Genomic DNA, 19606 nt, shown 5'->3' on the forward strand with positions numbered 1-19606 from the left:
GGGGGTGGGTGAGGCAATCGGTCCCTCTGCAGAGGTAAGAGTAGGGCACAAGGTGGGGTCAGTTGAGAAGTCAGGAACCCAGCTGCGATGCGTGTACACCAATGCACGCAGCCTGGGCAACAAGCAAGAGGAGTTGGAGGTCCTGATCCATCAGGGCGACTATGATGTCGTCGCCATCTCAGAAACATGGTGGGACAGCACCCACGATTGGAGTGCTGCACTGGGGGGTTACAGGCTCTTTAGGAGAGACAGGTGAGGGAGAAGAGGAGGAGGGGTGGCTCTGTGTATTAGGGAGTCACTCTCTGCCACACAACTTGAGGTGGAAGATGAAGGAATTGAGAGCCTGTGGGTTAAAATCAGAGGACAGCCTAACAAATCTGACATCCTGGCTGGAGTCTGTTACAGACCACCCAACCCGGATGAGCAGGCTGATGAAGTGTTCTACATGCAGCTGGAGGCCGTCTCAAGATCATCAGATCTTGTCCTTGTTGGCGACTTCAACCTCCCAGATATCTGCTGGGAACTTAATTCAGCAGGGAGGAGGCAGTCCAGAAGATTCCTGGAGCGAATGGAGGACTGCTTCCTGACACAGCTGTTAAGCGAGCCTACCAGGGGCCAGGCTCTGCTTGACCTGCTGTTCTGCAATAGGGAAGGGCTGGTGGGAGATGTGACCGTGGGAGGCTGCCTAGGGTGCAGTGACCACGAGATAGTGAAGCTGTCAATATGCAGGGAGCTAGGGAGGAGCACCAACAGAACCTTCACCCTGGACTGCAGGAGGGCAAACTTCAGCCTGTTTAAGAAACTTGTTTGCAAAGTCCCCTGGGTACCAGCCCTCATGAACCAAGGGGTCCAGGAGGGTTGGACCTACTTCAAACAGGAGCTCTTGAAGGCACAGGAATTGGCAGTTCCCACGTGCCAGAAGGCAAGCCGGCGGGGAAGGCGACCAGCCTGGAGGAGCAAGCAGCTCCTGGAGGATTTAAGGGGGAAGAGGAGGCTGTATCACCTTTGGAAGGAGGGGAAGGCTTCTCGAGGTATGTTCAAGGAAGCTGTTAGATTATGTAGGAATAAAATTAGGGAGGCAAAGGCCCAGCTGGAACTGAAGCTGAACACCTCTGTCAAAGATAATAAAAAGCATTTTTATAAATATATTAACAATAAGAAGAGGGGCAGGAAGAACCTGCACTCCCTAGTGGACCTGGAGGGGAACATGGTGACTGAAGATGAGGAAAAGGCTGAGGTCCTGAACACCTTCTTTGCCTCAATGTTTAACAGCAAGGCAGGAGGAGTTCAGGAGGAGTGGCCTCCTGAGCTGGGCGATGGGGTCGGGGAGCAGTGTAATGCCCTGGAAATCCATGAGGAATTAGTTCGGGACCTGCTGAGCCACTTGGACACTCACAAGTCCATGGGACTAGATGGGATCCATCCTAGGGTGCTGAGAGAGCTGGCAGATGAGCTGGCCAAGCTGCTCTCCATCATTTTCCTCCAGTCCTGGCTCACCGGTGAGGTCCCAGATGACTGAAACTGGCCAACGTGGTCCCCATCCACAAGAAGGGTCGGATGGAGGAACCTGGAAACTCCAGGCCAGTCAGCCTGACCTCAGTGCCAGGGAAAGTGATGGAGCAGATTATCCTGGGGGCAATAACTGCGCACCTGAAGGATGGCCAAGGGCTCAGGTCCAGCCAACATGGATTCAGGAAGGGCAGATCCTGCCTCTCCAACCTGACCTCCTTCTATGATCAGGTGACCCATATGGTGGATGTGGGGAGGCCTGTGGATGTGGTCTGCCTGGACTTCAGCAAGGCCTTTGACACCGTCCCCCACAGCAAACTGCTGGCTAAGCTGTCAGCCCATGGATTGGACCATTACACTCTGTGCTGGGTTAGGAACTGGCTGGAGGGCCGAGCCCAGAGAGTGGTAGTGAACGGTGCCACATCCAGCTGGTGGCCAGGCACCAGTGGTGTCCCCCAGGGATCAGTGCTGGGCCCCAGCCTCTTCAACATCTTCATCGATGATCTGGATGAAGGGGTAGAGTCAGTCATCAACAAGTTTGCAGATGACACAAAGGTAGGAGTAGACGTTAGTCAGAGGGTAGAAAGGCTCTGCAGAGGGACCTCGACCGACTGGACAGATGGGCAGAGTCCAATGGGATGGCATTCAACAAGTCCAAGTGCCAGGTGCTGCACTTTGGCTACAGCAACCCCATGCAGAGCTACAGGCTGGGGTCAGAGTGGCTGAGAGCTCCCAAACAGAGAGGGACCTGGGGGTGCTGATTGACAGCCACCTGAATATGAGCCAGCAGTGTGCCCAGGTGGCCAGGAGAGCCAATGGCATCCTGGCCTGCATTAGGAATAGTGTGGCCAGCAGGAGCAGGGAGGTCATTGTGCCCCTGTGCTCAGCATTGGTTAGGCCACACCTTGAGTCCTGTGTCCAGTTCTGGGCCCCTCAGTTTAAGAAGGACATCGAAACACTTGAAGGTGTCCAGAGAAGGGCAACAAGGCTGGGGAGAGGCCTTGAGCACAGCCCTGTGAGGAGAGGCTGAGGGAGCTGGGGTTGTTTAGCCTGGAGAAGAGGAGGCTCAGGGGTGACCTCATTGCCCTCTACAATTACCTGAAAGGTGGTTGTAGACAGGAAGGGGTTGGTCTCTTCTCCCAGGCAACCAGCACCAGAACAAGAGGACACAGTCTCAAGCTGTGCCAGGGGAGGTTTAGACTCGAGGTGAGGAGGAAGTTCTTCACCGAGCGAGTCATTCGGCATTGGAATGTGCTGCCCAGGGAGGTGGTGGAGTCACCGTCCCTGGAGGTGTTCAAGAGGAGATTGGATGTGGCACTTGGTGCCATGGTCTAGTCATGGGTCTGTGGTGACAGGTTGGACTTGATGATCCTCGAGGTCTCTTCCAACCTTAGTGATACTGTGATACTGTGAATCATCTAATTTACTTGTCATGGGTTGTGTTTTTTTTACTGCTAAGACAAGGCAGAGTTTCTCCTTGGGAAACTTACTGTGACACACACAACCTGAGTTAGATCCCCCAGGAGCAATCAGGGTGTGGGTTTGTGGTTCTAGAGGGCTCAGCTGGCAGTCGAGTCTCCAGCTACCTATTTTCAATGCTGCTCCTGGTAGGGCTGTTTGGGAGCATCAGGAAATGGTGCTTCTGGAGCTTTCCTATCCGTTCAGTTCTGGGCATTAGGACAGAATGTGGTACAGAATCACACAATTGAGTGAGGGAGTTGGAAGGGACTTCTGGAGATCATCCAGTCCAACCTCCCTGTTAGAGCAGGGTCACCTACAGCAGCCTGCCTGGGATCACAGTGTCCAGGTGGGTTTGAAATCCCTCCAGGCAAGAAGACTCCACAACCTCTCTGGGCAGCCTGCTGCAGGCCTCCAGCACCCTCACACCAAAGAAGTTTCTCCTCATGTTGAGGTGAAATCTTCTATATTCAAGCTTGTACCTGTTGCTCCCTGTCTTATTAGTGTGCACCACTGAAAAGAGCTTGGCCTCCTCCACTCAACACCCGTCCCTCAGATGCCCACCACTCTTTGCCCTCTCCATCCTTCCTGTAGGTCCCCTTCAGGTATTGAAATGTAGCTATCAGGTCTCCCCTTATAGAGGAAGGCTTCCAGCTTTTTCCCTAGACTTAATAATTGTGCTGATCAGTACAAAAATGTGTGTTTTTAGCACAGCTTTTCTTTTGGGCTGAAAAGAAGATGACCCAGGGATTGTGTCACGGCATCTTGGGAGGAATGAAAGAGCCTGCTATTTTTAATGTTCCTTTCAAGCTAAAGAACTAATTTACATTAGTCATTTTGATTTATTTTTTTTTAATTTTTATTTATTAGTGTTTAAAATGCTTAGAGAATCATGGGGGGGGGTGGGGGAAAGAAAGGCAAAGGCAACTCAGTCTGCAAGAAGTCACAGAGTTGCCAGAATTTTTCCCAAAGGGGTTGGTGAGTCAGGAGAAGTTCTGATAAGAAAAGTTGCAATGGGAAGGGGGAAGAATAATAAATTGAAGGCTATCCAAAATTTTATTCTGTGGACAGCTAGGGAATAAATTACCAAAGCAACAGTTCAAAGAGAATATCAGGGCTGTGTCTCAAGCAGCTTTGGGACCCTGCTGGCAGGACAGCCAACTCTGTGGTCCTCCATGTAGGATTGTCCCTTGATGGACTCCATGTAGGATTCTCCCTTGATGGAGTTTATGTGGGATTGTCCCTTGATGGAGTCCATGTAGGATTGTACCTTCTCTCCATAAAGCCTCCAAAACACCATGGAAAAAACAGAAGCATTTTGCTGGACTTTGGTCAGATCTCTGGGTTTATTTTTCCTGCTTTTTTAACCAAAAGGCACAGAAGAAGGAACTATGGTTCCTTGCCACCAACACTGCTTTCAGACAACTGAAAAGCTGAGTGCTGTTGTTACTAATCCACGCAGCAGGAGGGATTTTGGTCAACCCTTCTGCATGCTGGTGGCTCACAGATGGGTCTAGAGGTGCTTTAGATGGGCTCCTGGCATTAGGTTAAGTTGATAAGTGCTGTACCTTTCCTGTTTTTAATTAGGTATCAAAGGCTGTAAGTGATTGCTCTGATCCAGTCCCACATAGCTTACTACAGAGAGAGTGGAGAATAATTGTGAAGCTTTGCACAGGAGAATAATCACTACACTGCAAAGCAGAGCTTCATGAAGAGAAGCCTTATGAGTGACATGACGGGATTATTGATGGGAATAATACATGGGGAAAAAAGGAGCATGAAAGAATTCCAGCAGCTGCTGGAGAATACAAGATTTATCTCAAATCTCTCTTAATTTAGTGTAAACCCAAGAGTGGCTTGCCCGTGGCAGAGATCTCCTGTACAGGTGCAGTTATAACTGAGAGAATTTGGTACTTTGAGGAAAAAATTGTGTTTGTTCTTGTGTCAAGATTATACAGGATAAAAATATCATAGTCATAGAATGATTTGGGCTGGAAGGGATCGCCAAGGTCATAGAATCATGGAATCATAGAATTGTCAGGGAAGAGACCTCAAGGGTTACCCAGTTCCAACTCCCCTGCCATGGCCAGGGACACCTCACCCTACAGCAGGTTGCTGTGGTGGGTTAACACCTTTTTCTGAAAACAAAAGAAGAAAGCAGGGTGGAGGGCTTGCGGGTACTTTACACTCCCTGAAGGGCGTCTCCCCCCTGGGAAAGCTGAGTCTGTTCCACTCCCCCCTCCCTGCCCAGCAAGGGTATAAAAAAGCAGGACCTCATAGCTGTGGGATCTCCTTTTTGGCTCCTGCCTCTGCTGGATGAGAGCTACTGCAGCTGCTCTCCTGATCCTCAGCCACGTGGCCGGACCTGATCCTTCTCCCTGCTGCCTCTGCGCCTCCTCAGAGACAGAGTGGTTTTGTATTATTCTTTTTCTATCCCCCTCCCATCCATTTTTGTTCCTTGCCCTTGTGAACCTTTTTTTCCCTGTTATTGCTATATATATATATATTTTGAAGGAAAAAAATTACTTGCCTCTCTACTTCCAAGCTGACTCCAGATTGTTGCTTAGTGGGTTTGCTCCTTACCTTTTTTTTTTTCCCTCCTCTCCCTGTTTGGAGGGAGGAGGTGGGGGGGAAGTGGGGAAGAGATTCTCAGCCTTTTCCCCATTTGAGCTTTTAACTCTCAGTTAAGGCTCAAACCACTACACTTGCTCACAGCCACATCCAGCCTGGCTGCAAAAACTTCCAAGGATGAGGCTTCCACCACCTCCCTGGGCAACCTGTGCCAGTGTCTCACCACCTTTATGGTGAAGAACTTCTTCCTAACATCCAATCTAAATCTACCCTCCTCTAGCCTGGATCATCTAGTTCCAGCCACCCTTCCAAGATGTTCTACTGGACCATGGTGCTCAAGGCCCCATCCAACCTTTCTTTGAACACTTGTATGGTTGGAGCCTCCAGAACTTCTCTGGGAAATCTCTTCTGGTGCCTTACCACCCTCATGAGGAAGAATTTCCACTAATCTAATCTAAATCTATCTGCTTGCAGTCTGAAGCCATTACCCCTTGTCCTGACACTCCATCCACTTGTAAAAAGTCCCTCTCCAGCTGACTTGGAGACCCCCTTCAAATACTGGAAGGGAGCTACACAGGTTTCTTGAGTTTTCTGTAAATGCAGAGAGTAACTGCTGAACTATGTCAATCAATATAAAGGCCTGTGGTGACATTTTCCTTGAGGAAATGAATGATTAATACCCTAATCATTCGCTTAAGTTATTAGTTGCCATTGATTAGTCCTCCCTGTTAACCCCCAGCCTGCCTAATCAGGCTGTGTGAGAACAGATGAATATATTCAATTAATCTCTATCCCTTTCCAAGTTTCATCTTCAGCTTGTTAGTCCTCTCAGTGTGCTGAACCTGACTTTATTAGAAGAATCTTACCAATTTTAACTCACAAAAGCCAGCAGAGACCTCTCACGATCCCCCTTCACATGCTATTAGTCATGCAGTTTGTCTTGGAAGCACAAAGGGCCCTTAACTTCCAGCCCTCAGTGAGATGAATAAATGATAAAGAAAGAAAAAAAATGTATGCCTGGCTTGATTTAGTTATTTTTAATATTTAAATGCCTGCTCTGGAAAAGGTTTCTCTTATAAAAGGAGGCTGCTTTCCCCCTCCCCCCCACTCCCCCCTGCTTTGGGTTGCATTTGGAAGGGGAAGGGCTGTGTGCTTTGCAGTGATAAACTGGGAAAGTCTTCCAGTTGGCCTGCTTACAAATAAATGGTGGAGCTATTTACAAGTTGGAATGGAGTGTGAGGAAAAGATCAGGTTTTATTTGGAGGGGATTTAAGGGGGGATCCTGGAAGAATGATGGGGGTGAAGTGGAAAAAGGCTCCCCCCTTTTCCTGAGCAGCATGGGAACACTGCCAGGAAAGTGTGACTTTGCAGAGGTGCTGTCCTTCAGGTACATATGATGTGTGTGGAGGAAAGGAAGAGTAATTCTCATCATCCTCACAGAATACATTTACTGGACAGCATGTTTTATTCACGGAAAAGAGCCTCAGGATCACCAAGTCCAACCCAGAACCTTACTCTACAAGGTTCACCCCTAAACCATATTCCCAAGCACCACATCCAAACGACCTTTAAACACTCAGGCTTGGTGACTCCACCACCTCCCTGGGCAGCACATTCCAGGGCCTGATCACTCTTGCCATGAATTTTTTTTTCCTCATGTCCAGTCTAAACTTACCCAGTGGCAGCTTGAGGCCCTTCTCTCTTGTTCTATCAACAATTACCTGTGAGAAGAGACCAGCACCAACCTCTCCACAACCTCCTTTCAGGTAGTTTGGTGGGGGGTGGTCCCTTCTCCCAGATGACCACCAACAGAACAAGAGGACACAGTCTCAAGCTGTGCCAGGGGAGGTTCAGGCTGGATGTTAGGAAGAAATTCTTCCCATCAAGTGAGATTGGCCATTGGGATGTGCTGCCCAGGGAGGTGGTGGAGTCACCATCCCTGGAGGTGTTTAAGAAAAGCCTGGATGAGACACTTGGTGCCATGGTTTAGTTGATTAGATGGTGTTGGGTGAGAGGTTGGACTTGATGATCTCAAAGGTCTTTTCCAAACTGGTTAGTTCTATTCTATTCTAGTTGTAGAGAGCAATGAAATCTCCCTTCAGCTTCTGCTTTTTCAAACCAAACAGCCTCAGCTCCTTCAGTGCCTCTTAACTCTCATCTAGAGTTAACTAATCATGGTTCGGATGACCCCAGAGAGGCAGGGAGCAAATCTGCCAATGCCAAAATTGATACAAGGCTCAAGCTGTCCTCATCTGGTATTCAGTCTCCTTAGACCATCACACCTCAGAATGCTTTTACATTCAATGTTTCCAAAAGTTTCTTTCTTGGTCTTCAGATGCAACATTCCTGGAAAGAAAAACAAGTAAACAAACAGGGTGAGCAGCAATCCTAAACCTTCCTGTAATCCACCTTTGCTCTTTTACAGATTAAAAGTTGCCTAAGTTTTTCCAAGGAGCCCCCTATCTCTTCTGTGGTTCAACTCCTCTCCTCTGACTCAGGAAGCTGAAGATGAGGTTGCTATGGGAGATGCTCGTGCTGCAATCATTCGTGGTGTGCCTTGCAGGTAAGGCGCTGCTCAAAAAACACTTCAGAATGCCTCTGTGTTTCACACTAAAGCAAGAGTGTGCTGCATGTATTGTATTAGTGATAAAATGGCAAAGCAAGCCCCTGCTTCATGACCAGCAGGCTGTGAGCAGGGCAAGCTGATGTTCTCAACAAGCTCCTTTTCCTGGTGCTGGGTATCTCTGCAGCAAGAGTAGGGTAGGAGGGCTCTGCAGAGGGATCTCGACAGGTTGGACAGATGGGCAGAGTCCAACAGGATAGCACTGAACAAGTCCAAGTGCCAGGTTCTGCATTTTAGTCACAACAACCCCATGCAGTGCTACAGGCTGGGGACAGAGTGGATGGAGAACAGTAAGGCAGAAAGGGACCAGGGGGTACTGGATGACACTAGGCTGAACATGAGCCAGCAGTGTGCCCAGGTGGCCAAGAAGGCCAATGGCATCCTGGCCTGCATTAGGAATAGTGTGGCCAGCAGGAGCAGCGAACTCACTGTGCCCTGTACTCAGCACTGGTTAGGCCACACCTTGAGTCCTGTGTCCAGTTCTGGGCCCCTCAGTTTAAGAAGGACATCAAGACACTTGAACATGTCCAGAGGAGGACAACAAGGCTGGGGTGGCTTTGGAGCACAGCCCTGTGAGGAGAGGCTGAGGGAGCTGGGGTTGCTTAGCCTGGAGAAGAGGAGGCTCAGAGGAGACCTTCTTGCTCTCTACAACTACCTGAAGGGAGGTTGTAGCCAGGTGGGGATTGGTCTCTTCTCCCAGGCGAGCAGCACCAGAACAAGAGGACACAGTCTCAAGCTGTGCCAGGGGAGGTTTAGGCTGGAGGTCAGGAGGAAGTTTTACACAGAGAGAGTGATTGCCGATTGGAATGTGCTGCCCAGGGAGGTGGTGGAGTCACCCTCCCTGGAGGTGTTCAGAAAAGGCTTGAATGTGGCACTTGGAGCCATGGTTTAGTTAGTCAGGAGGTGTTGGATATTAAGTAATAGGTTGGACTTGATGATCTCTGAGCTCTTTTCCAACCTTATTGATTCTATGATCCTATGATCCTAAGAGCAGAGTAGTTCAAAGGTCTGCTCTGCCCAGCTCCTGTTCCGAGTTGCTGTTGATGAAAAGTTGTTTTTCCCCTGTTCTCTGCTAAGTGTTTCAATGCTCAATTAAACCTACGTGGAGGATAGCTTTAAATGCCATTAAAAGGGTGTTCTGTTTCAGCTCAGCCCTCGCTCCATTTAACAAATAATTAGAATAGCATATTTCAGGGATATAACCACCTTCTGTGACTGCCCTTCTTTAACAGCTTCTTCCCTCAGAGCTTTGAGCATTCCCAGCAAAATTAAGTGTCCTAGGAATGTGCCTTTTGCCTTTTTTTTTCCCTGGACATGAAATACTTTTGAAGGCTTTTCAGACCTGCAGATGGGCAGCAGAGCTTGCACCAAAGCTCTGCTGAGCTTATGGGCATACATTGGAGTGTAGGCTGGGGGAAATGAGGCCTTTTGATTTTTGAGGTCTTGAGCACAATGGGCTGGTGAGAGGTGTCCCTGCCCATGGCAGAGGGGTGGGAACTAGATCATCTTTAAGGTCCCTTCCAGACCAAACCATTCCCTGAACTGTGGTGGGGCTGTGATCACACCAGGGCTGTCAATGTCTGGTTTGAGTCTTTTCTACTTTGCTGTTCAGCCACTGTGTGTCCAGAGAAGTGCAACAAAGTTGGTGAGGGGTTCGGAACACAAGCCCTATGAGGAGAGGCTGAGGGAGCTGGGGTTGCTTAGCCTGGAGAAGAGGAGGCTCAGGGGAGACTTTCTTGCTCTCTACAACTCCCTGAAGGGAGGTTATAGCCAGGTGGGGGTTGGTCTCTTCTCCCAGGCAACCAGCACCAGAACAAGAGGACACAGTCTCAGGCTGCACCAGCGGAGGTTTAGGCTGGATGTTAGGAAGAAATTCTTCATAGAGAGAGTGATTGCCCATTGGAATGGGCTGCCCAGGGAGGTGGTGGAGTCACCATCATTGGGGGTGTTTAGGAGGAGACTTGATGGGGTGCTTGGTGCCATGGTTTAGTTGATTAGATGTTGTTGGATGATAGGCTGGACTCAATGATCTTGAAGGTCTCTTTCAACCTGGTTAATGCTATTCTGTTCTATTTCCTCCTGGGACTGGCATTATTATTCTTTCAAGTAGAATTCACTTAACATATTCTTCTCTTTTTTTTTTTTTCTTTGTTCTGAGGGGTGGGTGTTATGTTTTAATTAATGCTTATGCCACCTCAGTGTTCATCTCGATCCCTCTAATTGATCTGCTGCTTGGCACTCAGGATGTTTTACTGCTTGTTCAGTAACACGATGGGATTATTGATGGGAGCAATGCATGGGAAAAGGAGAGGAGGAAAGAATTCCAGCAGCTGCTGGAGAATACAAGATTTATCTCAAATCTCTCTTAATTTAGTGTAAACCCAAGACTGGCTTCCCTGTGGTGGAAATCCCCTGTACAGGTGCAGTTATAACCAAGAGAATTTGGTGCTCCAAGGAAAACAAAATGTGTTTGTTCTTGTGTCAAGATTATACAGGATTAAACAAAAATCATAGTCATAGAATGTTTTAGGCTGGAAGTGATCTCAAAGGTCATAGAATCATGGAATCATAGAATTATCAGGTTTGGAAGGGACCTCAAGGATCATCTAGCTTGTTTAGTAACTTGAGTTTTCTTCCTCTCTCTCTGTGCACCTTGCCAGGGTACTTGGGAGTTGGGGCTGTTCAGTCTGGAGAAGAGAAGGCTCCAAGAAGACCTAATTGTGGCCTTCCAGTATCTGAAGGGGGCTACAAGAAAGCTGGGGAGGGACTTTTGAGGGTGTCAGGGACTGGAGGGAATGGAACAAAACTAGAAATGGGTAGATTCAGATTGGATGTCAGGAAGAAGTTGTTCCCCATGAGGGTGGTGAGAGATTGGCACAGGTTGCCCAGGGAGGTGGTGGAAGCCTCCTGCCTGGAGGTGTTTGCAGCCAGGCTGGATGTGGCTGTGAGCAACCTGCTGTAGTGTGAGGTGTCCCTGGCCATGGCAGGGGGGTTGGAACTGGCTGCTTCTTGAGGTCTCTTCCAAGGCTGACAATTCTACAATTCTACTTTTCCCCATCATTTTAGGCAATAACAAACTACTTATCACAGTGTTTACTTTCTTCTGCTCAGCTCTACTGAACACAAAGCCACTTTTATTCCGGTACTTAGGGGTCCCTATTTTTGAAATTTGGTTCCCAGTCTTCCTAAATGTGCTATGACAGTTTCTGAGCTGGCAGAAAATTGGATGCAGAGAGATTCTGCAATGCAGTGCCACACGTGTTTCAGGAATTGCAACCCTTGGAGGAGTGAGGCTGCAGGAATACATGAGCTATGATCCTTTATTTGCACCAAAGAAACAAAACAGTGGCAACCCAAAAGCATGCAAAATATGATTTATACTTTTTTTTTGCCTGTCATTTCTGTCCTTTGTCTACTGCAAAACATCTAGGATCAGCAAAATAAAGTTTGAGGAGAATGGGTCTGGGGGTTTGTCCTTATCTTTCACAGGTCTTTTATAGGAAGAACAGATGTAGTAAGGGGGGCTACAAGAAAGATGGGGAGAGACAATTTACAAGGGCTTGTAGTGATAGAATGAGAGGGAATGGACTGATGCTTGAGGAGGGCAGATTTAGACTGGAGATTAAGAATAGGGAGGGTTGTGAGGCACTGGAACAGGTTGCCCAGGGAGGCTGTGTATGCTCCCACCCTGGAGGTGTTTAAGGCCTTAAGAAACCTGGTCTAGTGGGATGTGTCCCTGCCCATGGCAGGGGAGTTGGAACTGGATGACCTTTAAGGTCCCTTCCAACCCAATCCATTCTATGGCTCTATGAAAATGCATCTCATAAGCTCTGGCTCTCTCCACACTACTCTCCAGCAGTGTTTTGCTCACAGTGTACTGATTGCCTTCAGAGCATGGCATCAGTTTCTCTGCCCTGTTGCGGAAGATGCAACAGAACCATGGGCTGAAGTTTTGTGTGAGCTTTGTATCAGGTGATGAGCGAGGCAGCTGTTTCATTTTGCTGAAGGACATGGACATGGTTTGGGCCAACTAGTGTGGGGTGTGGGGTGTCCCTGCCCATGGCAGGGGGGTTGGAACTAGATGATCCGTGTGGTCCCTTCCAACCCTGAATGAAACTATGGAACTATGAAACTGCGAAACTGCTTTCAACAAGATTTAAATGTGGAAGTGATGTTGTATGAGCTGGATGAAGGCATGGGAGGGATTTTGCTGAGGGTGCTATGGGGTTACCAGGAAGCAGGACTCACTTGTTCGGGCTCAATGACGTTAGTAGCTAATGCACTCAGGCAATATCTGTTCTCTGAAGGGGTTGTCAAGCTCTGCAACAGGCTGCCCAGGGAAGTAGTGCAGTCCCCATCCATGGAGGGCTTTCAAAGCCCAAAGTGTAGATGTGGTGCTGAGGGACATGGTTTGTTGGTGACCTGGCAGTCCTGGGTTAATGGTTGGGCTTGATCATCTTAAAGTCTTTTCAACTAAACTATCCTTTGATTCCCCTCTGCAAGGCAGGACATGACTACAAAGTAGTTAATTCTAGTAGCTGCTGTTTAGCAGCTCCACACAAAAGGCACAAAGCTGTGAAACAAAATTTTGTAGACAAACCTTCATCCCTTATTAATTGTTGCACTTTTGTGTTCTATTTTGGGAGGGGCTTGACCTAGTTTCAGGAAGCTTTTATGCCCCTGCTGGTAATGATGCTGCTTTTGGAGAAGCTAAGCTGTTGATCCCAGGTGTAACAAACTCAACAGAGACTGGTAACTTCCCAAGCCACATCCTGCTCGGCAGCAGGGAGCCTGAGGCTGCCCACTTACTTCACCTGAGGCACTGCTCCTCCTACAAACACTCCCATCTTTGTCTCTGCCTAGAGAGCAGTCCAGCTGGCAGAGGATGAGCTTTTAGTGTGGAGCCCTATTAAAACTCCCCACAGAGACCACCAGCCTCACCATCCCCACGTGGCAGTAGTTCCGATGCCCCTTTGGGGGCAGCCAGCGGGCTCCAGCTACTGCCAATCCCAGCAGCTCCTTGAGCTTTTTAGTTGGTTTGGGGTTTTTTTAGGTGCTTCCTAAATGAACATCTGTTCACTAGAAATTGCATTAAAACTTCCAAACTCATATCATTCAAGCCATTAAGCAGCTGTCAAATCCAAACCAGTCAGAGTATCCAAATGTGTCATTAAGGGTACCAGTGATCTGCCGCTGCCCACGTGCCAGGAGAAGAGAGACTTGCCAGAGCTGCTCCCAGTCCACATGGGATATTGCTTTTGATTTTTGGGGTACTGGTTGATAGTAGGCTGAACATGAGCCAGCAGTGTGCCCAGGGGGCCAAGAAGGCCAATGGCATCCTGGCCTGCAACAGGAATAGTGTGGCCAGCAGGAGCAGGGAGGTCATTCTGCCCTGTGCTCAGCACTGGTTAGGCCACACCTTGAGTCCTGTGTCCAGTTCTGGGCTACTCAGGTTAGGAAAGATGTTGAGATGCTGGAAGGTGTCCAGAGAAGGACAACAAAGCTGGGGAGGGGTCTGGAGCACAGCCCTGAGAGGAGAGGCTGAGGGAGCTGGGGTTGCTTAGCCTGGACAAGAGGAGGCTCAGGGGAGACCTTCTTGCTGTCTACAACTACCTGAAGGGAGGTTGTAGCCAGGTGGAGGTTGGTCTCTTCTCCCAGGCAACCAGCACCAGAACAAGAGGACACAGTCTCAAGCAGCACCAGGGGAGGTTTAGGCTGGATGGTAGGAATAAAGTTCTTCCCAGCAAGAGAGATTAGCCATTGGAATGTGCTGCCCAGGGAGGTGGTGGAGTCGCCATCACTGAAGGTGTTTAAAAAGAGCTTGGATGAGGCACTTGGTGCCATGGTTGAGTTGATTAGATGGTGTTGGGTGGGAGATTGGACTCAGTGATCTCAAAGGTCTTTCCCAGCCTGTTTAATTCTGTATTCTGTAATTTATGGACTCGGTGTTTAGATATTACAATTCTTCACAGCAGGAAAAAACACTTAGATAAAAGATAGCTCAAAAGATAGATCAATCCCAGCACATACTTAAAGCTGCTATGCAGAGGTGCAAATCTACTCATCCTTTCAGGAGCTATCCAGCCTCCCTCGAAAAGGCAGCAACACTGCCAAAGATCTTTCTGGTCTTGCCACCTCCTTTCAGTTCATCACCCAGCTTAGGACCATGGCTTTTAGCCTGCTTTTGTCACTGGTCATTCTGAGGTCGTACTGATAAAATCTAATGATGCTTTCTTTGCACTCAGTAGTCCATATCTGTCAATTGTGAGGGTTCTTCTTGTTGTTTTTGTTTTGGGCAGCTTTCTTTTCAGGTGTCAGCTCTGGGAAGCAGTAATTGCAAATGATTCCTTGGGTGCCAAATGACTCTGATCTGTTAGGGCTGTCAGATTCCTTAAATAGCAGTTGTGGCAGCGATAACTCTCCAAGTTTTTGGAGAGTAAGACAAGAGGCAGAAACAGGCCGTGAAGAATACCCACCACAGCTCCTCGAGTCATGAGTCTGTTAACAAATGCTCTCTCCCTTGGGCAGCTCCACGTAGCTGTCAGAATCCCTGCCTTTGTGTACAGCCTGGGAACAGCAACAGGGAAACAAAAGCCGCTGCACAGGATGAGCCAAACTGCTTTTGTGTTGCTGAAGATGGGATGGAGTCCCTGTGCCTGTAATGTGCTGGCCAAGTGTGAGAGGAAAATTTTTGGGGGTGTTTTGTTGGGCTTTTTTTTGGTGACTCTTATGCAATTCTTTGCCTCATTAACTTCCTGTAGCAGTGAGTTTCAGTGCTGAAGTCATATCTGCATGTTAATGAGCAGCAGTTGCAGAGACACATCAGCTGGCTGAGTGTGCATATGCATATTTTATGATGTGGTTTAACTCGTGCAGAGCCACTCACCTTTGGACAGAAAACAAACAAACAGGGGGGAAAAAAGGAACCTAGGAGCTTTTGAGGAGTGTTTAGGCTCTGCTGTGTTGTGTGAGGCCAATGGGAAGAGATTCAATGAGGCCAAGGGCAGGGTCCTGCACTTTGGCCACAGTAACCCCAGGCAGGGATACAGACTGGGGGATGAGTGGCTGGAGAGCAGCCTGGCAGAGAGGGACCTGGCAGTGCTGGGTGACAGCACCTGGACATAAGCCAGCAGTGTGCCCAGGGGGCATGGAAGGCCAAGGACATCCTGGCCTGGATCAGGAATAGTGTGGCCAGCAGGACTAGGGATGGAATTTTTCCCCTGTTCTCAGCACTGGGGAGGTCTCACCTCAAGTGTTGTGTGCAGCTCTGGGCCCCTCACTTCAGGTGCTGGAGCAGGTCCAGAGGAGAGTGACCAGACTGGTGAGGAGGCTGAATGAAAAGTCATATGAGGAAAGGCTGATGGAGCTGGGAGTGTTCAGGCTGGAGGAGTACTTGGAGAGGACCTTATCACTCTATACAACTACCTAAAACTGTAGGCTCTTCTCCCAGGCACCTTGTGACAGGACAAGAGGGCATGGTATGGAGCTGTGCCAGGGGTGGGTTAGGTTAGATATTAGGAAGCAGTTCCTCACAGAAGGGCTGATTAGGCAGTGGGGTGGACTGCCCAGGGAGGTGGTGGAGTTGCCATCACTGGAGGTCTTTAAGAATAGATTGGATGTGACACTTGGTGGCATGGTTTAGCTGAAGTCATGTGTGGGGTCATAGACTGGACTTGATGATCTCAGAGGTCTTTTCCAGCCTCAATTCTGTGATTCTGTGTGTGATTGGAGTCTCTTCTGCTCCTGGTTTCAGCCTCAGCTTTTTCTTGGAGGCTGTGGTTGCTTTGGCTTCTGGCCTGCTGTTTGCTCTTGCCACTTAAAAAGAAAGATCTGTGCTCACAACAAACACACCAGCCAGCAAGACTGGCCTTCCCTTTTTTTTCTTAGCAAGCCTTATGTGAACACAATAGCTTCAATAAACAAATTCATGCTTCTGTTTCAACAAGTTTGTTTTGTCAAGGGGCAGTGCTAGTGCAGCTGTAGCTGTTGAACACTGCTGGAGGGGTGGCTGAAGTCACTCCAGGAAGCAGAAGCCAAAATACAGAAGCTAGTCTTTGGTTTACACTGATCTGAATGCATAAGGAAACTCTGTTCTTCCTCTCTGATAACTTGGCTTCTTCATGAGGCTTCCCAGCTGCGTGAGCCTTTGTTTTGTGACACAGGTCAAGAGAGGTGATTCTTCCCCTCTATTCCTCTCTGGTGAGACCCCACCTGGAGTATTGCAGTATTCAGCTCTGGAGCCTCTATTAAGGGAAGGATCTGGAAGTGCTGGAACATGTCCAGAGAAGGGCCACAAGGATGAGCAGAGGGCTGGAACTCCTCTGCTGTGGAGACAGGCTGAGAGAGTTGGGGCTGTTCAGTTTGGAGAAGAGAAGGTTCCCAGGAGACCTTATGTGGTCTTCCAGTATCTGAAGGGGGGCTCCAGGAAAGCTAGGCAGGGACTTTTGAGGGTATCAGGTAATGATAGGACTAAGGGGAATGGAGCAGAACTAAAACTAAGTAGATTCAGATTGGATGTTAGGAAGAAGTTCTTCCCTATGAGGGTGGTGAGAGCCTGGCACAGGTTGCCCAGGGAGGTGGTGGAAGCCTCATGCCTGGAGGCTTTTGCAGCCAGGCTGGATATGGCTGTGAGCAACCTGCTGTAGTGTGAGGTGTCCCTGGCCATGGCAGGGGGGTTGGAACTGGGTGACCCTTGAGGTCCCTTCCAATCCTGACAATTCTATGATTTTATGATATATTTTTTTTTAGCTGAACATGGAAGGTGAAAGTTAGAAATGCCTGCGGTGCTCCCCCCGAGCTCTTTGTAGAGGTCACTCTGTGGTTTCTGTACACACCTACACTCTGGCCCATGGAAAAAAAATCATTTAATTTCATAATTGTCCAAGTATCCAGAGTTAGTTATTGCTTCTTGCATCTTAAAAAGTTATGATGATTTCATACAGAGAAGATCATAAAGATTCAGCCATCAGATCACAGGGGTTAGAGTGGTGTTTATTAATGAGATTTTGGCTGGCTGGCAGCACAGGGAAATCTGCTGCTAGTGTCAAGATATCCCAGCAACAGCCACACTTCACAGAATCACAGAACTTCAGGGGCTGGAGGGGACCTCAAAAGATCATCCAGTCCAACCCCCCTGCCAGAGCAGGATCACCTACATCAGATTACACAGGAATGCATCCAGGCGAGTTTTGAATATCTCCAGAGGGGGTGACTCTGAAGGTGTAAAGGGGTTGGGGGCAGACCCCCTGCCCACTGAAACCATCCTCTGCTACCAAGAATGTGCTGGGTTGAGGCAGCCCCCTTCCCCACCCCTGGCAACAATAAACACTCAGACAAACGGATTGCAAAAGTGATGGAAAGCTTAAATAGAAAGCAGTGAACTTTTACAGAAAAGCAAAAGCAGAGTGATACAGAAAAATCCCAAAACAGACCCAGAGAGATCCCATCCCCACCTGAGGGTACACCCAAGACCCCCAGGGCTCCTCGTTCCCCCTCCCACTGCTAGGCTAGTCTCAGCTGGCCAGACCAGAGACTGCCCACCCCCCCATGGCCTTGGGCCTAGCCAGGCCCAAAGCCAGGAGACATCTCCCCCAGGTACCGGCTGATGGAGGAGGAAGAAAAGAGAGGCGAGCGTGCTAGACTCCGCACTGCATCTTATAGTGGTGCAAAGGATTGTGGTAGGAAATACTACATAATTTCCTGTGTCCACCCCTCTGGGCTGGACCTCTGGACACAGGAAGTAAACATTACAGGGGGGCACCCAGCTCAAACTGTAACAGAAGGATATTGAGACACTTGAATGTGTCCAGAGAAGGGCAACGAGGCTGGGGAGAGGTCTGGAGCACAGCCCTGTGAGGAGAGGCTGAGGGAGCTGGGGTTGCTTAGCCTGGAGAAGAGGAGGCTCAGGGAAGACCTTCTTGCTCTATACAACTACCTGAAGGGAGGTTGTAGCCAGGTGGGGGTTGGTCTCTTCTCCCAGGCAATCAGCACCAGAACAAGAGGACACAGTCTCAAGGTCTTCCAGGGGAAGTTTAAGCTGGAGGTGAAGAGCAACTTCTTGCCAGAAGGAGTAATTTGCCACTGGAATGTGCTGCCCAGGGAGGTGGTGGAGTCCCCATCCCTGGAGGTGTTCAAGAGGGGATTGGATGTGGCACTTGAAGCCATGGTTTAGTTGTCATGAGGTGTTGGATGACAGGTTGGACTTGATGATCTCTGAGGTCTTTTCCAACCTTATTGACTCTATGATTCTATGATACTCCATAACCCCTCTGGGCAGCCTGTTCCAGAGCTCTGTCACCCTCACAGTGAAACATTTTTTCCTCATATTTATGTGAGATTTCCTATGCCTCAACTTCCATCCATTACCAAATCCTATTCTTCCAAATCAGGGAGAGTATCATACTTTGGAATATCAATTTCCCTCCTATGTTTTTTTTTATTAAGGTGGAACAAAAGCATTGTTTCACCTTTTCTCTCCTGAATGAAAAGAGAAAGACCTTTGATTATTTTTAAATCTAGAAATATGCATAGGACAGCAGAAGTCAGGGGAGGAAAAAAAGAGAAATATTTCTGCAGAGGATGTTTTCAGCATGGTGGGGGATTGGGGTTTGATTTAGGCTTGTTTGTTTTTCGGTTGGTTGGGGGTTGGGGCTTTGTTTTCTTTGTGTGTGTGGTGGTGGTTTTTTTGTTGGGTTTGGTGGTGGTGGATTTTTATGGTTTCTTGTTTAGCTGTTGTTGCTTTTTCTTCCTCCCCCCCACTAGTTTTCACAGGAAAATATTCTTCTAAATGCCTGCCCAGGCATTCTTTTGCCTTTTGTCACATGCTGATACAGCACAACCAACACCTCAGCAGTGGCTCAGGCCAGAATATTTAGAGCGTGGCCATACAGTTTGTGGAGGGAAAAACTCTGACATGTAGCAAAGTGTTTTCCATTGTTAGACAAAAAAATATCACCACAGTTTCTATCAATAGAATAAAATTAACCAGGTTTGAGATCACTGAGTCCAACCTATCACCTAACACCATCTAATTAACTAAACCATGGCACCAAGCACCCCATCCAGTCTCTCCCTAAACACCTCCAGTGATGGTGACTTCACCACCTCCCTGGGCAGCACATTCCAATGGCTAATCTCTCTTGCTGGGAAGAACTTTATTCCTACCATCCAGCCTAAACCTCCCCTGGCACAGCTTGAGACTGTGTTCTCTTGTTCTGGTGCTGCTTGCCTGGGAGAAGAGACCAACCCCCACCTGGCTACAACCTCCCTTCAGGGAGTTGTAGAGAGCAAGAAGGTCTCCCCTGAGTCTCCTCTTCTCCAGGCTAAGCAACCCCAGCTCCCTCAGCCTCTCCTCACAGGGCTGTGATCCAGACCCCTCCCCAGCTTTGTTGCCCTTCTCTGGACACCTTCCAGCATCTCAACATCTTTCCTAACCTGAGTAGCCCA

At 48.7% G+C, this 19606-nt stretch overlaps 1 protein-coding gene across 5 annotated transcripts in view; it reads left to right on the top strand.

Annotated features, from left to right (window-relative positions):
- Positions 1 to 19606, top strand: part of LOC137449153 (contactin-4) — a 425057-nt gene that overhangs the window by 213600 nt on the left and 191851 nt on the right. For all 5 annotated transcript variants that reach the window (XM_068154396.1, XM_068154400.1, XM_068154397.1 and 2 more), the window contains one exon: positions 7964 to 8101. In XM_068154396.1, coding sequence (XP_068010497.1) covers positions 8047 to 8101 — 55 coding nt within the window. In that variant the 5' untranslated portion in view covers positions 7964 to 8046. The remainder of the gene's footprint in view (positions 1 to 7963; positions 8102 to 19606) is intronic.

The sequence above is a fragment of the Melanerpes formicivorus genome, unplaced genomic scaffold (genome assembly GCF_026170545.1).
Source record: "Melanerpes formicivorus ecotype bairdi unplaced genomic scaffold, bMelFor1.0.p_v2 SCAF_28, whole genome shotgun sequence".
Taxonomy (NCBI): domain Eukaryota; kingdom Metazoa; phylum Chordata; class Aves; order Piciformes; family Picidae; genus Melanerpes; species Melanerpes formicivorus.